General features: G+C 39.9%; 1 protein-coding gene across 5 annotated transcripts in view; it reads right to left on the bottom strand.

Annotated features, from left to right (window-relative positions):
* The window catches only part of LOC120860328 (ubiquitin-associated protein 2), a 113,923-nt gene that overhangs the window by 12,515 nt on the left and 84,598 nt on the right, over window positions 1–16,810 (bottom strand). For all 5 annotated transcript variants that reach the window (XR_005720298.1, XM_040236126.1, XM_040236125.1 and 2 more), the window contains 5 exons: window positions 15,729–15,942; window positions 8,218–8,498; window positions 7,441–7,610; window positions 5,240–5,453; window positions 1,037–1,076 (listed from right to left, as the gene is read on the bottom strand). Coding sequence is in view for 4 of the 5 variants with exons in the window: in XM_040236126.1 (XP_040092060.1) it covers window positions 1,037–1,076; window positions 5,240–5,453; window positions 7,441–7,610; window positions 8,218–8,498; window positions 15,729–15,942 (919 nt within the window). In the remaining variant the exon portion in view is untranslated. The remainder of the gene's footprint in view (window positions 1–1,036; window positions 1,077–5,239; window positions 5,454–7,440; window positions 7,611–8,217; window positions 8,499–15,728; window positions 15,943–16,810) is intronic.

Below are 16,810 nucleotides of genomic sequence, written 5' to 3'. Positions count from 1 at the left end.
TGTGTGTGTGTGTGTGTGTCAGAGAGAGAGATGGTTAGAGAAGAGGACATGGGAGATAAAAACCTATCTAAAATGCACACTGTTTTATGGACATCTCACATCTCATTATCTCACTTGAAATCTCCAAATAAAATCTTTTAGTAAACCTCTGTGTGTTCTCGACCCCACACCTGGGCCAAAGAAACTTTCCACCACAGATTAAGTAATTCACACTTCCTGTGACATCTAGTGTTCTCAGATGTACCGTTATCTGTTGCTCTGGCGGTCCCTCAACACCAAATCCAACTCTGGGTAAATCAATGTGTCATTTCAATTCCAACTGAGGCCCATTCCTGGTCTGGCAAAATTCCACAGCCACACTCCCCCAAATTTCTAAATAAAAAGAGGGTCTTTCTGGCTTCCATACCCAATACATATCCATTTGCTTCACTGAATAATCAATGAAAACTGGTTTCATTTTAGATTATGAGCATAATCGTTGATAAAGAAGCCAAGAACAAAGGGAACAACTAATGGGAATTCACCTACACTAATTCCAGGGATCACTGAGCTATACTAGATTTGGTGGGCTCTCCCTCCATTTCTCCCAAGTATTTATACTGAGCAACATTTTCTCTCTCTCCTGAACCAGCATGCCAATTTCTGCTTTAAACATCTTTCACATTACTGAAGTGAAAGCCCTCTTAAACTTCCTGGAATCTGGGCCTCTGAGAAAAGCATATTTTAAATCCAACCTACACACCACACTTGGGATGCAGTCTTAAGACAGCAGAATGATGCAAGACCTCCTTCTTGCTGTAGATATATTTCTAGTAATACCATCACCTACAGTCTGGTCACAGGGCCTCTCTAGCTCAACTCTAAACTGAAAGAAATGCTGCCAATGATGAGTCAGAGATAGCTATCAGGAAAGATGGAAAAGGACTGCTTTTGCAGAATTAGCCATTGGCCAATCATTTTCCCCACCACATCAGCTATGCTCTTTTTCTGTCTGTGGTTTCCACCAGCCACAAGAATAGTTAGCTCATATACTTACTGTCTACTGTCTGCTGACTTCGACTACCACCATTTCCATTCTATAAGAAAGAGAAAATAAAGTAAGTAAACCCTCCATCGAATGACAACCTAAGTTGGGATTTAACCACAAAAATATGAAGATTATGAATTAAGCAAAGAACTATGACCTGTTTTATTTTGTTTCTTAAGAAAAGGAGAGACAATACAACAAATTCTTACTAAATCCCCGAACTGGTTATTTAAGGAAGTAATAAGAATAAAAAATAAGACCAAAAGCACAGGAAGCAATGAAACAGTCCTAAAAATTATTAAGCTTGGGAACTCTCACTATATTGAAATCACCACAAGCCTTTCTATCTCATGGACATTCTGTCTCCTGAGTACCCCACATACTAGAAAGTGTTTCCAAATTATAATGAAGATAACTTTCATGCAAGGAATTATCGTATTTTATATCATTCAATTGGTCTCAGTTAACCATGAAGCACTTCCCTAGAACTTTCAAACAGAAGAAGGTATCCTCACAAAGAAAACTTTACTTTCACAGATGGGGTGTGGAGACCCGGCAGAGAGACTGAGGGCTTCACTGTGGCTCACTGGTAAAGGGCCACTCCTTCCAAGGCAGGAGACGCGGGGTTGAGTCGATCCAGGAAGGCCCCACATGCAGTCGAGCAACTAAGCCCATGTGCCACATTTACTGAGCCAGTGCTCTAGAGCCCGGGAGGCAACTACTAAAGCTTGTGCGCCCAGAAGCCCGTGCTCAGAAACAAGAGAAGCCACGGCAATGAGAAGCCCGCGCGTCCCAACTAGAGAGAGGCCCCTGCTCGCCAAAACTAGAGAAAAGCTTCTGCGGCAGTGAAGTCCCAGCACAGCCAATCAATTAAAAAATAAACTTACTATTGGAAAAAAAAAAAAAACAGTGACTGACAGAGGAGCCTACAGGGCTCAGACAGGCTCTGGATGGGACAAGGAAGCTGAGGGGATGATCTTCTCAGAACAGAAATTCAGTACACTTTCTTTTCATAAAATCCTACATACATTTTATTCTTAAAACAATTTGAGATTATTTACAAGAAACGTAGACAATAAAACACAACTGCTAGGAAAAAAACAAAGCACAACAAGAGCTAAAAGACTCAGAGAAGGGAAAATCAGAATAAAGGGCACATGGAGAGCAGTCAAAGTTCTGTCGTTCTGCCTTCCTCTCAACGATGGTTCACTGCTCGGTAAGTATACACACATGACATCAAGCATATTCCTCCAAGACAGCACAAAACTGACATACAAAGTCTTCTTAAAACTATACCAGGGCTTCCCTAGTGGCTCAGTGGTAAAGTATCCACCTATCAATGCAGGAAACATGGGTCCAATCCCTGATCCAGGAAGATCCCACATGCCTTGGAGCAACTAACCCTATACCCCAAAACTATTAATTAAGCCTGTGCTCTAGAGCCTGAGAGGTACAACTACTGAAGTCCCCATGCCTTAGAGCCTATGCCCTGCAACAAGACGAGCCACCATGAGAAAACGGTACACCACAACGAGATACAGTCCTTGCAGCAAGGAAGACCCAGAGAGCTAAAAAATCTCACCAGACAAAAAGAGAGGGAAAGAGGAAGGAAACAGCTGCCATCACATCTTGGGAACATTTCATCTAGAAAATCATTTTTAAAATACAAACCCTGGACCACATGTAAAAATAGATAGCCATTGGGAATTTGTTGTATGATGTGGGAAGCTCAAACTGCTGCTCTGTGACAACCTAGAGGGGTGGGATGGGGTGGGAGGTGGGAGGGAGGTTCAAGAGGGAGGGGATATAGGTGAATGTAAAAGTGAAAGTGTTAGTCGTTCAGCTGTGTCCAACTCTTTGCAACCCCATGGACTGTCCCCTCCAGGCTCCTCTGTCCATGGAATTCTCTAGCAAGAATACTAGAGTGGGTTGCCATTCCCTTCTCCAGAGGATGTTCCCGACCCAGAGACTGAATGTGGGTCTCCCGCATTGCAGGCAGATTCCTTCCATCTGAGCCACCAGGGAAGCTCCAGGCTGACTCGTTGATGTATGGCAGAAACCAACACAAAATTATAAAGCAATTATACTCAAATTTTAAATAAATAAATAAACCTTAAAAAAAATACAAACATTCGAACAGTAAGGTCCCACTGTGTATCACAGTGAACTATGTTCCATATCTTATAACCTACAATGGAAAGAAATCTGAAAAAGAATATACACATATAACTGAATCACTTTGCTGTACATGTGAAACTAACACAACATTGTAAATTAACTACAATTAATTTAAATTAACTAAATTAATTAAATAACTTTGAATTTAAAACTATTAAAAACAGAAACAAAAATTTCACAAGCAATGGATAAACTGATACAATAAAGAAGCCATGTTATTTGGGATGAAGGAAATTCTAGGCAGAAGCATGCTGGGAACAAAAATAACATCAAATGATCGAAAGAGATCAGAAATCTGGTTCAATTAGCTGAGCAAGAAATGAGTTGAACAGTGATATGGACAAGAAGAACAAGAGGTCAAGTTAGAGCTGGAACTGAGATGTCGTGCAGATGACAGAGATTTAAAGAAATGGTCTGATTTATGTCTTACACACTAAAGACCAGCACTTTCCAAGGGAACAGAATATTCTGCAATAGTGGAAATACTGTCTGTCTGTACTTGGTCGTCTACTATAGTGACTGACCAACCATATCTAGACAGACAACATTTAAATCGTGGTGTGTCAGAGAAGCTGAACTTTTAATTGTATATTTAATTTAAACAATCATATGTGGCTAGTGGTTACCATGCTGGAAGTCACAAAAATAAACTTCTTACAGAATATATATTGAAAACACATGGTTTTTAAAAAGGTGTCAACCCAGAAAGAGAAATACAGGTGGAAAATGAGAGCAACAAGATTTTATACAGTAGAAAGCAGATGCCAGATAGTAACTGACTTAGCTGACCTGGTAAAGCCAAATCCTAAGTAAGTAGTTGAGAAAACCAGAAAACCACTCAACTTATATCCAAGAACCATACCAAGCAACTCAGTACTAATATATATCACGTAACTTTGGAACTGGGTGTCGAGGCAGGGCTAAATGTTAGAGAATTTTTTAAACTCTGCACAGAAGAGTGAACGCCCCCTTCCACCTTCTCCCACAGGCCCTTAACTTCATCAATGAATATTTAACCGCAGCCTTCTCTTCACAGTAGGCTTTTAAGACACTGACAGACAGGTATAGGTCCTACAGGGAAGAGACTGGAAGAAGAGTCCCTGAAGAATCCAAATAAACCCAACAGGAAAGGCCCATAGGGCTGATGAAGGAGCTTCCATCCCTACAGAAATAACCAACCACACTGTCCCTCACTAAAGCCGATGTCCAACAACCTACCCCTATAGACAGTTTTAGTGTTAAGTGGGCACAATAGATGGAGAAGGCAATGGCAACCCACTCCAGTACTCTTGCCTGGAAAATCCCATGGACGGAGGAGCCTGGTGGACTGCAGTCCATGGGGCTGCTAAGAGTTGGGCACAACTGAGCAACTTCACTTTCATGGAGAAGGAAATGGCAACCCACTCCAGTGTTCTTGCCTGGAGAATCCCAGGGACAGAGAAGCCTAGTGGGCTGCCGTCTATGGGGTCGCACAGTCAGACACGACTGAAGCGACTTAGCAGTAGCAACAGGGCACAACAGATTCATCAGACATTTGAGGAAAACATCCAACATGAAAGATGGAAAAGAAAGGAAGGAAAAAACTCTTAAGTCAATACATGCAAATATTTCCTCACAATCTTAGAAGGAAACTTAAGAAAAAAAATCCAAATGTCTGCTACGCCAATTCAACTGTTTCTATTATTTCCATGTTCTCAGCACTCTAAAGTAGCTCTCACTAGTAATGCCTGAATGTCTGCCTTACAGGACAATGAAACATTAGACGAGAGTCCCCACCCACCCCATCGAAACCACTGCACAACTCAGGGTGTATCCTACACTATTCGTATACCAGGCGTCTGGGGCCATTCACACAATCCCTGTGTATGGGTGCGTGAAACACAGGTTTCAAACGAGATGGCCACAAACTATATGGATTCCTCTCAAAAGGTTAGCCAATTTCTAAAATGAAATTTTCTAAAAGGAAATTTCCCAAACTACATATCGAGCTCCAACTGGAATTTCCTGTGAGAATAAACCTGAAAGACCACTTGCCGTGATGGTTCCTGGAGCTGACTCCGACGGACTCACAGAGCTTTGGTATACGATCCTGTTATGCACAGAACTCTGGTCGTAGGAGGAAGACGTGGTTACTGGACTAGTGGAGCTCAAAGAGGAGCTGGTCAGACTGGACGAGGTAATGACGGAGGTTGTGTAGGTGGAGTTCTGTACTGCACTGGTCATTGGTAGGGAGGTATTCAAAGAATCACTACAGAGAATAAAAGACATGAGACATAAATCTGTGTCACTTCACCGTTTTCATGAGGCAGAACAATGTCGTCTCTTGTCATATTTTAAATTAAATAAACATATCTGTAACTATAAAGTTTACACTGCTGCGCCATTCATATCAGGCAAATGAAGATTAAAAGAACAATTAATCCCTCCTCCCAAATCAGAGCAACCTAATTTAACTGACAGTTCAAAACTGGGAAAAGAGTATGTCAAAAGACTATACTGTCACCCTGCTAATTTCACTTATATACAGAGTACATCACACAAAACAACGGGTCAGACAAAGCTCAAGCTGGAATCAAGATTGCTGGGAGAGATATCAACAACCTCAGATATGCAGATAATATCACCCTAAGGGCAGAACATGAAGAGGAACTTAAGAGCCTCTTGATGAGTGAAAAATCAGGCATAAAACTCAACATTCAAAAAACTTTGAATGTTCAAAAAGATACAGCATCCAGCCCCATCACTTCATGGCAAACAGAAAGGGGAAAAGTGGAAACAGTGTCAGATTTTCTTTTCCTGGGTTCTAAAATCACTGCGGACAGTGACTTCAGCCATGAATTAGAAGATACATGCTTCTTGGAAGGAAAGCTATGAAAAACCTAGACAGCATATTAAAAGCAGAGATACCACTGCCAACAAAGGTCCATATAGTCAAAGCTATGTGTTTTTCCAGTAGTCATGTATGGATGTGAGAGTTAGACCATAAGAGTAAGAGCTGGTGCTCAGCTGGACTGAGCACCGAAGAACTGATGCTTTTCAACTGTGGTGTTGAAGACTATTGCGAGTCCCTTGGACAGCAAGGAGATCAAACCATTCATTCAATCCTAAAGGAAATCAACTCTGAATATTCTATTGGATGGACTAATGTTGAAGCTCCAATACTTTGGCTGCTCAATGGAAAAAGCTGACTCACTGGAAAAGACCCTGATGCTGGGAAAGACCGAAGGCAAAAGAAGGAAGCAGCAGAGGATGAGATGGTGAAATAGCATCACTGATTCAACAGACATGAACATGAACAAACTCTGAGAGACAGTGAAGGACAAAGAAGCCTCACATGCTGCATGCAGTCCATGGGTTGCGGAGTCGGACACGACTTAGAGACTGAACAAGTTTAACTAATAGGCAGCATGACATTATTAAGAATTCTTAAGAAACTTTAAGGAATCTAAATGTTCTGAGTCTGTCCTTAGAAAGGGAACTCAAGCAAATATCAGATTTTGGCTCTAGAAGGTAAAAGATGTAGTAAAATAAAATCTAAAATCTGAGATTCCTCTATTTATAAAATATTTCATTGAAAGAAAATAAGTGTTAGCAAAGATGTATACACACTGCACCGCTCATAGATTACTGGTAGGAATGTAAGTATTTCAGGGTGAAAGTCTGATAGATCCTCAAATGGTTAAATACAAGAGTTATCAAAGGATCCAGCAATTCCCAGGTACAGATCCAAAGCAAATGAAAGCACACAAAACTTAACTGAATTTTCACATCAGTATGATTCATAACAGCCAAAAAGTGGATGTAACCCAAATATCTAGTGAGTGAATAAACAAAATGCAATGTACCTGCACAATGAAATACTATTTGGAAAACAAAATGCACACACACTATAAAATGGATGAACCTTGAAAACACTATGCTAAGTGAAAGAAGTCAGAACCAAAAGGCCACTTACTGCATTTCCTTAGTTATATGCAATCCCACATCAGGCAAATCAGGAGACCAATTAATGGTTTTCAAGGGATGGAGTGAGGAGGAAAGCTGGGCAAGACCGCTAACAGGCACAGGATTTCTTTTTAGGGGGATGGAAGACACATTCTAGAGTTAGCCACTGGTGACACAAACCCATCACTACAGGGTTTATTTTCTCCACCAGGTGATTTCTTAGGCTCTACCGTGTTTAACTTTGCAAAGGAGTTAATCAAAACTAGAAAGAGAAGTGGGAAACTGTATACCTTAAAGATTTTGAATACAAGCTAATGGGAATCTGGCTACTATTTTCACTGCTTGCAGCTGATCCAAATTCAGAGAGAGAAGGTTCTGATCCAAATTCCAAGGCGCCAAACTGGACATTTAATCCTGTGACATCTGCTGATCCAGGCATTTCCACTGCAGAAGCTGGGATCTGTAAAAGCAAAACCATGATGTTAGCAACAGAAGTGAGAGATTCCCAGCCCCAAAGGCCTGCAGAGCTAACAAGCACTGGGTTCCCAGGGCCCTGTGGGGAGGCCTGAGGAACAAGGAGTGAAAAGCAGGAAAAAGAAATAGGATTTTTTTTTTTTTTTTAAAGAGAAAGGAACAGAGCCAAGAAAAATTAAAAAATTAACAGAATGGTCAGTTCCACCAAATGCTTCTTAAGATGGGGGGTGGGAGTTGGGGAGAAGGGGAGGGAGAGGGTATGACACGGGATTGTGGTGATGGATGAGTGAGGAAGAGGGGCCTCTAATGAAAGCATCACCTGGTCAAGGAACCACTCCTACCTCTACAGAACAGAGCTAAGTAAGTACAGAAGAACATCAGATTCTCTTAACTAAACGCACAAGATCATCAGGTTTCCTGAGCAAGACTTGTAATTCAAATGGACAGTCCTATCTCTTAGCACAAATCCATTAGTCACTCAGAAATGACTGATTCCTCATAAATCAAGAGACTATGTACTTGAAAATACCCCATGAACTACATGTTAAAATGCATCCATCTTTGGTACTATGACTTCCTGATAAAAGACCCACCTTAGAAGCTGGAGGTATTCGCCGAGACTTAGGGAGTTTGATGTGTTTGGGCTGTGGTTGGTGGGCAGACACAGCGATATTTTCGACAGTCATGCTGGGAAGCTGCAAAAGTTTGTTCACAGTGGAGGTACTGCTGTCTCTGGGTGCTGCTTCTCGGAGCTTCACCTGGGAAGGAAAGGACTCCAACCCAGGAGGAGGAACAGTGACGGCCTGAGTCTGGTGCTGCTGTCGTTGGCTCAATTGGCTAAGAACAGGGGATGGTTCAGGCTGAGATTTGAAGTCTAAGAAGCAGGGTGGGGGTGGGGGGAGGCAACAATCAGTCATTTAGGCACATGAGCTCACAGCTCCCTCTTCCGCCATCCCTGACGGTGGAGGGCTGCTGGCACCACTGCTTTCTCCCAACCATCTTCTACCTCAATCCCAAACATGGTGTGTGCGTCTGTCTATAATATTTTAACTGGCCTATGACAAATGGAAAAGGACACCTGAATGAGTTTGTAGCTCATGTCTTATGCAGAGAGGAGATTCAGTTTCTGCTAAAGCATCTGGGGCGGAGAATGGGTATTCATATTTTATATATAACTTTTGAAAATTACTATTTCAATAACATATGTGATACTACAAAATCCAAAACATACAAAAATATATACGATGAATAAAAATCACCCTTCCACCCTGTTCCCAGAAGCAGACATTTGTACTCAGTTTCTTGAATAAAAATATTAAAGGTATTTAGTTTTCAGAAACTGTGCCACATTAATGCACGAAGAACTGCTCCATTCTTATAATTACGAAGTCAGACAGTGTACACAAGTTCTGATTTTTAAAACCAGTATTATGCTAATAAACTTTGAAGTTCTCCAATTTCTTGATAGGAAAAGCAATGCTGCAAATAAATATATTTTTGTGTAAGACATTTTGGTCAAGTGTAAGCACAGCTGCAGGACCAACAGCTAGAACAGAGTTGCTGGTTCAAAGAGTGACTTGGTACCTTTTATATTAAGGAACTTCACCCTTTGCCTACAACATTTTTTTTTCATAGTTTGTCTCCTTTTTCATTTGGTTATGTTATTTCCTATCACATCCAGACAGGTAGGGTCTACGTCACACAGAGTACATAAAAATCTTCCTATGTTTTTCTGTTATTGTTATTCATTATCTATGTTGAGGTATTTTCACCGATTTGGCACTTTGCTGAACAGTAGGAGTTAGGGATCCAACTTCATTTTCCAGCTAGATACCCAAGAGAAATAAACCATCTTTCCATCGTGGATTTGCAGTGCTACCTCTATCATACAGAGAATCTTCTTCTGCAAAGAACCAGACAGTAAATACTTTAGGCCCTGAAGGTCATCTCTTAGCAACTATTCAACTCTGCCTTAGCAGACTGAAAGTAGTTACAGATAAAATGTAAATAACTGGCTGTGTTCCAATAAAACTGTACTTCCACAAATAGGTGGCAAATCCAGTCAAAGGTCCTGAATCTATTTTCATCTTGATGTTAGAACAAAGTACAAAGAGCACAGACTTTCAAAGAATATGGGAATAGCATGCTCAGATCTAAAAACTCACACCACTCAGTAGTTAAATGTGCAGAAAAAGTTAACATACACAGGAGGCCTGTATCAGAAACATCAGCTTCTGTCAAGGAACACGAAATTTTTGCTATGTTCCAAAGGATGCCAATTCTCTAACTGAAAAAAGGGACACTCTTTATCTCGATTATTTATACAATTTGGTTTATGTTGAATGTTCTCTCTCCTTCTGGGATTCTACAATTTTGGTTTATACTAGGTAGAGTGTGCCCATGTGACCAGCCCCCCAATAAAAACATCCCCCCTTGGACGTTGAGTCTTTAATGAATGCTTTGGTAGAAAAGACAGAGACTTCAAACTGAGAGTCGTCTCAGGTACCCCTGTAACAGTAAACCATTCCATTCAGCAGAAAAATGTATTTCCACATCTCTCAGTATACCCTAAACATAAACCAGACAGCCAACCCTATGGTTAAAGTACACCTCTGCTATTGTGCCATGTGTATTGGTGGGAAATAGAGGGTTAATGTCACAAAGTCTATGGGTGTACAGCTTGGAAAACATCTAACTTAGAAAATATTTACAATAGAAACCACAGACATTAAGGCTAGACAAAATCATGGCAGATACACACGTGTTAGAATCAGAACACAACAGAGAATATGACTTAAAGTATTGTCCACATTCCACCTTCTTATTCTAATAAAACTCAAAAAAAAAAAAAAAAACAATCTGTCTAGGTATTTATTCAAAGTGTTGTTTCCTTATATCTGCTTGACTACTATCATGCTTTTGCACATCTGTTCAAGGTATGGACTAACTACTACTATTAATATTAACAAACAAATATAGGCATTTATACAATGCCAAGCTGAAGGATTTAATTCAGAAACTGCAGAAGTTCTACTAAAAAGAAATATGCCTAGTCAAGACAGAACTCATAAACACTAACAATTGACATTCACCTCAAAGTCGCCCCTGGTGACTCAGATGGTAAAGCATCTACCTACAATGCGGGAGACCCAGGTTTGATCCCTGAGTCAGGAAAATCCTCTGGAGAAGGAAATGACAATCCATTCCAGTACTCTTGCCTGGAAAATCCCATGGACGGAGGAGTGTGGTAGGCTACAATCCATGGGGTTGCAAAGAGTCATACACAACTGAGCGACTTCACTTCACTTTCACAAAGTCTCCTGCTTGTGAATTGGCTGGCAGGGTGAAGTGGCTAAGAGTGCTGGGTGTCTGTGGTTTGGGGCGGTGGGTGGTCAGGACCAGAGGGGTAGTCTCTGGCTGACTTATCAGGGTGGACCAAAGGCGGAGGGACTTTATCTTGGCATTTGCTGGTGGTAATAACTTCTTCCCAGTTTCTGCTAAGTCAGAGATCTCGGTTGTGTTCTTGTGCACTGGCTTTTGGAACTCAAGTAAAGGCCCTTCCGTTTCAGATGAAATTCCTCTTGCTGGATTGGACCTAGCCTGGTCTTTGGAGAGAGATTAAGCCCTGAGCCTTTGGAGTGGGAGCACTGACTCCAAGAGCCTAGACAATCAGAGAACTAACCCTCAGTTTACTTCAGTCACTCAGTTGTGTCTGACTCTTTGCGACCCCATGAATCGCAGCACGCCAGGCCTCCTGTCCATCACCGACTCCCGGAATTCACTCAAATTCATGTCCATAGAGTCGGTGATGCCACCCAGCCACCTCATCCTCTGTCATCCCCTTCTCCTCCTGCCCCCAATCTCTCCCAGCATCAGAGTCTTTTCCAATGAGTCAACTCTTTGCATGAGGTGACCAAAGTATTGGACTTTCAGCTTCAGCATCAGTCCTTCCAATGAACACCCAGGACTGACCTCCTTTGGAATGGACTGGTTGGATCTCCTTGCAGTCCAAGGGACTCTCAAGAGTCTTCTCCAACACCACAGTTCAGAAGCATCAATTTTTTGGCAATCAGCTTTCTTCACAGTCCAACTCTCACATCCATACATGACCACTGGAAAAACCATAGCCTTGGCTAGACGGACCTTTGTTGGAAAAGTAATGTCTCTGCTTTTCAATATGCTATCTAGGTTGGTCATAACTTTCCTTCCAAGGAGTAAGTGTCTTTTAATTTCATGGCTGCAATCACCATATGCAGTGATTTTGGACCCCAAAGAAATAAAGTCTGACAATGTTTCCACTGTTTCCCCATCTATTTCCCATGAAGTGATGGGACCAAATGCCATGATCTTCGTTTTCTGAATGTCGAGCTTTAAGCCAACTTTTTCACTCTCCTCTTTCACTTTCATCAAGAGGCTCTTTAGCTCCTCTTCACTTTCTGCCGTAAGGTTGGTGTCATCTGCATATCTGAGGTTATTGATATATCTCCTGGCAATCTTGATTCCAGCTTGTGCTTCTTCCAGCCCAGCGTGTCTCATGATGTACTCTGCATATAAGTTAAATAAGCAGGGTGACAATATACAGCCTTGACGTACTCCTTTTCCTATTTTGAACCAGTCTGTTGTTCCATGTCCAGTTTTAACTATTGCTTCCTGACCTGCATACAGGTCAGATGGTTTGGTATTCCCATCTCTTTCAGAATTTTCCACAGTTTATATCAAATAGTGAAAACTCACACAAAGGAAACCACTTGAATACAAGACCTGGCATCACCCAACCACCAGAAACACCCTGTACAGGATGCCTCTTCTAAACAACAAACAAAAGAAAAATATTAACCAAGTCATCAGCAGACAGGATTACCACCTCACTCAGCTTGCCCATCAGAGGAAAAACAAACAAACAAAAACTCAGCACAAATCTCACCCTATACAAAGCTTACACAAACCACTGGATCAACCTTAGAAGGGCAGAAACCAAAAGGAAGAAAGAATTCAACACTGAAGCCTGGGAGAAGGAGACCTCAAATACAGTAAGTTAAAAAAATAATAATGCAAAGGCAGAGAAATACTACACAAGTGAAGGAACAAACTAGAAACATAGAAGTCCAAATAAATGAAGAGGAAATAGGCAAACTACCTGAAAAAGAATTCAGAATAATGATAGTAAAAATGATCAAAACCCTAGAAAACAAAATGGAGGAAAATGCAAGAACCAATTAACAAAGATCTAGAAGAATTAAAGAATAAACATACAAACAACACAATTACTGAAATTAAAAATACTCTAGAAGTAATCAATAGCAGAATATCTGAAGCAGAAGAATGAATCAGTGAGGTGGAAGATAAAATGATGGAAATAACTTCTGAAGCACAGAATAAAGTATAAAGAATGAAAAGAACTGAGGATAGTTTCTTTTCATCACATCACATCAAAAAGCTCACACATCATGGTCAAGTTGGGTTTATTCCAGGAATGCAAGGATTCTTCAATATATGCAAATCAAACAATGTGATACACTGTATCAACAAACTGAAAGATAAAAACCATATGCTAATCTCTATAGATGCAGAAAAAGCATTTGACAAAATCCAGCTCCCCATTTATGATTACAACTCTCAAAATAATGGGCATAGAAGGAACCTACCTCAACAAGTAAAGGCCAGATATGATAAACCTACAGCACACATTATTCTCAATGACGAAAAACTGAAAGCATTCCCCCTAAGATCAGGAACAAGACAAGGTTGTTCACTTTCACCACTATTATTAAACAGTTCTGGAAGTCCTAGCTATAGCAATCAGAGAAGAAAAAGAAATAAAAGGAACCCCGATCAAAAAAGAAGTACAATGGATTAAAGACCTAACTGCTAAGACCAGAAACTATAAAACTCTTAAGAGGAAAACATAGGCAGAACACTCACTGTTTGCAGATGACATGATACTGTACATAGAAAACCCTAAAGATAGTATCAGAAAATTACTAATCAGTGAATTTAGCAAAGTTGCAGGACACAAAATCAATACACAGAAATTACTTGCATTTCTATATACTAACAGTGAAAAATCAGAAAGAGAAATTAAAGAGTCAATCCCATTCACCATTCCAACAAAAATAAATAAATAAATATCTAGAAATAAACTTACCTAAGGAGACAAAAGAACTGTACACAGAAAATCATAAGACACTAATGAAAGAAATCAAAGATGACATAAACAGATGGATAGATATTCCATGTTCCTGGGTAGAACGAATCAGTATTATGAAAATGAGTATACTACCAAATGTAATCTACAGATTCAATGTGACCCCTATCTAATTACCAATGGCATTTTGCACAGAACTAGAACAAAATATTTCACAATTTATATGGAAACACAAAAGCCCCTGAATAGCCAAAGCAGTCTTGACAAACAAGAATGAAGCTAGAGGAATCAACCCTCCTGACTTCAGGTTATACTACAAAGCTACAGTCATCAAGACAGTATGGTACTTGCACAAAAACAGAAATACAGACCAAGGAAACAAGAAAAGCCCAGAAATAAACCCGTGCACCTATGGGTACCTTATTTTTGACAAAGGATGCAAGAATATACAATGGGACAAAGACAGCCTCTTCAATAAATAGCGCTGGGATAACTGGACAGCTACATGTAAAAGAATGAAATCAGAATACCTCCTAACACCATACACAAAGATAAACTCAAAATGGATTAAAGACCTAAATGTAAGACCAGAAACTATAAAACTCTTAGAGGAAGACATACGCAGAACTCTCGATGACATAAATCAAAACAAGATCCTCTATGACCCATCTTTTAGAGTAACGGAAATAAAACCAAAAGTAAACAAGTGGGACCTGATCAAACTTAAAAGCTTTTGCACAGCAAAGGAAACTATAAGCAAGGTGAAAAGACAACCCTAAGAATGGGAGAAAATAATAGCAAATGAAACAAGACAAAAGATTAATTTCTAAAATATACAAGCAGCTCATATAAGTCAATGCCAGAGAAACAAACAACCCAATCAAAAAGGGGGAAAAAAAGACTTAAACAGACATTTCTCCAAAGAAGACATACAGATGGCTAACAGACACATGAAAAGAAGCTCAACATCGCTCATTATGAGAGAAATGCAAATCAAAACCACAATGAGATATCACCTCACACCAGTCAGAAGGGCCATCATCAAAATGTCTACAAACAGTAAATGCTGAAGAGGATACGGAGAAAAGGGAAAGCTCTTGCACTGTTGGTGGGAACGTAAATAGATACAGCCGCTATGGAAGACTTAGAGAGATTCCTTAAAAAACTAGGAATAAAACCACCATATGACCCAGCAATCCCACTCCTAGGCATATACCCTGAGGAAACCAAAATTGAAAAAGACACATGTATCCCACTGTTCATTGCAGCACTATTTACAATAGCTAGGAAATAGAAACAACCTAGATGTCCATTGACAGATGAAAGGATAAAGTAGTTGTGGTACATATACACAATGGAATATTACTCAGCCATAAAAAGGAACACATGAGTCGGTTCTGTTGAGGTGGACGAACCTGGAATCTATACAGAGTGAAATGAGTCAGAAAAACAAAGATAAATATCATATTCTAACACATATATACGGAATCTAGGAAAATGGTACTGAAGAATTTATTTTCAGGGCAGCAATGGAGAAACAGACAAAGAGAATAGACTTATGGACATGGCGAGAGGGAAGGAGAGGGTGAGATGTATGGAAAAAGTAACATGGAAACTTACATTACCATATGTAAAACAGATAGCCAATGGGAATTTGCTGTATGGCTCAGGAAACTCAAACAGGTGCTCTGTATCAATCTAGAGGGGTGGGATAGGGTAGGAGATTGGAAGGAGGTTCAAGACGGAGGGGATATTTGTATACCTATGGCTGATTCATGTTGAGGTTTGACAGAAAATAACAAAATTCTGTAAAGCAATTATCCTTCAAAAAAATTAATTAAAAAGAAAGAAAGAAATATGCCTGGTCAAATCCACATTAGTGTCCAAAAGTCAACCTACTCTGCCAGTGTTTGGCATGTCCTCACTAGGGGCAAACCACTGTAGAAAATGCACACTTACCAAAATGACTAAGGACTGAGGACTGGGAGGCTGGAGGCTTGAGGTCCCAAGAAGAAGTGGTTGTGGGAGAACTCGTACTATTTTGCTGTGAACTTGAGGTGGTGGTAAACTGGCCCAAACTCGGAGCTTTCAACTGGTCCAAAATCTGGGAGCTGGTGATGTTCACCATTTTTGAAGGGGCAAGCTCTCCAAATCCTGAACCAAGGACTGATGACTTTAAAGGGAAAGAAAAACAAAAATCCTCAGCAATACAGAATTTCTACATGCCATTGTATTTTCACAAGGATTTTAAAAATTATAGCCTAGAACATTCTGAATTAGTAAGACTCATCTGAATAAATACTACACAAAAATATTACCAAGTAACAAGATCTGACTAAATAAACCTAACAATCCTTCCTACTTCTGATACAAGAGCTTCGAGGGAAGAGGAATTTCCCTAGATTTTAAGTTTCTTAGATTTTAAGAAATTTATTTTTATTCAAAAAGTGGTATCATTTAAGCTTAGAAACAGATTACTTTTTTTTAAAGTAGAGAGAAATATCATTAGTAAATGATAAAGACAAGGCTGAAAAACAAAATACAATATTTTCTTAAGTGTGGAACGGTAATCATCTTTAACTTTGTGAAGTTTTTACTAGGGTTAGTCACAGAGAGATCAGCCATCAGATCATCCTGTAAGGTTAAAGGCACATCACAGTACTTAACAGTTTGTATTCCAGAATCAGACACTAAATTACAAGGATATATGTGTGTACTGAGCAGATGCCCTGAACACTGCTGTGTTTATTTCAAGGTGTTCTGATGACCAAGTACACCAAATACACTTCCAGAACAAATGACCAGCCAACCTAAGAGTGGCAGGTCAAGTGCATTTTTACTTATCAATATCATTAAATTACTGAAAAGATTAAGTCAAAACATAACTGCACAACCACCATAAAGGTTAAAAATACAAATGATCTACATTCCATCAAGAGGCCTGATCTAGAAAGCTGAATCAATTATTTCTGGTATCAATTTCCAAAGCCATGGACTATCTGTCCCAGTTGTTTTTAAAGATATCCAAATTCTCCAATGTG

This window comes from Oryx dammah, unplaced genomic scaffold, assembly GCF_014754425.2.
Source record: "Oryx dammah isolate SB20612 unplaced genomic scaffold, SCBI_Odam_1.1 HiC_scaffold_11056, whole genome shotgun sequence".
In the NCBI taxonomy this organism is placed as follows: domain Eukaryota; kingdom Metazoa; phylum Chordata; class Mammalia; order Artiodactyla; family Bovidae; genus Oryx; species Oryx dammah.
The sequence above is the reverse complement of the archived record's forward strand: the minus strand, read 5'-3'. Positions and strand labels throughout refer to the sequence as shown.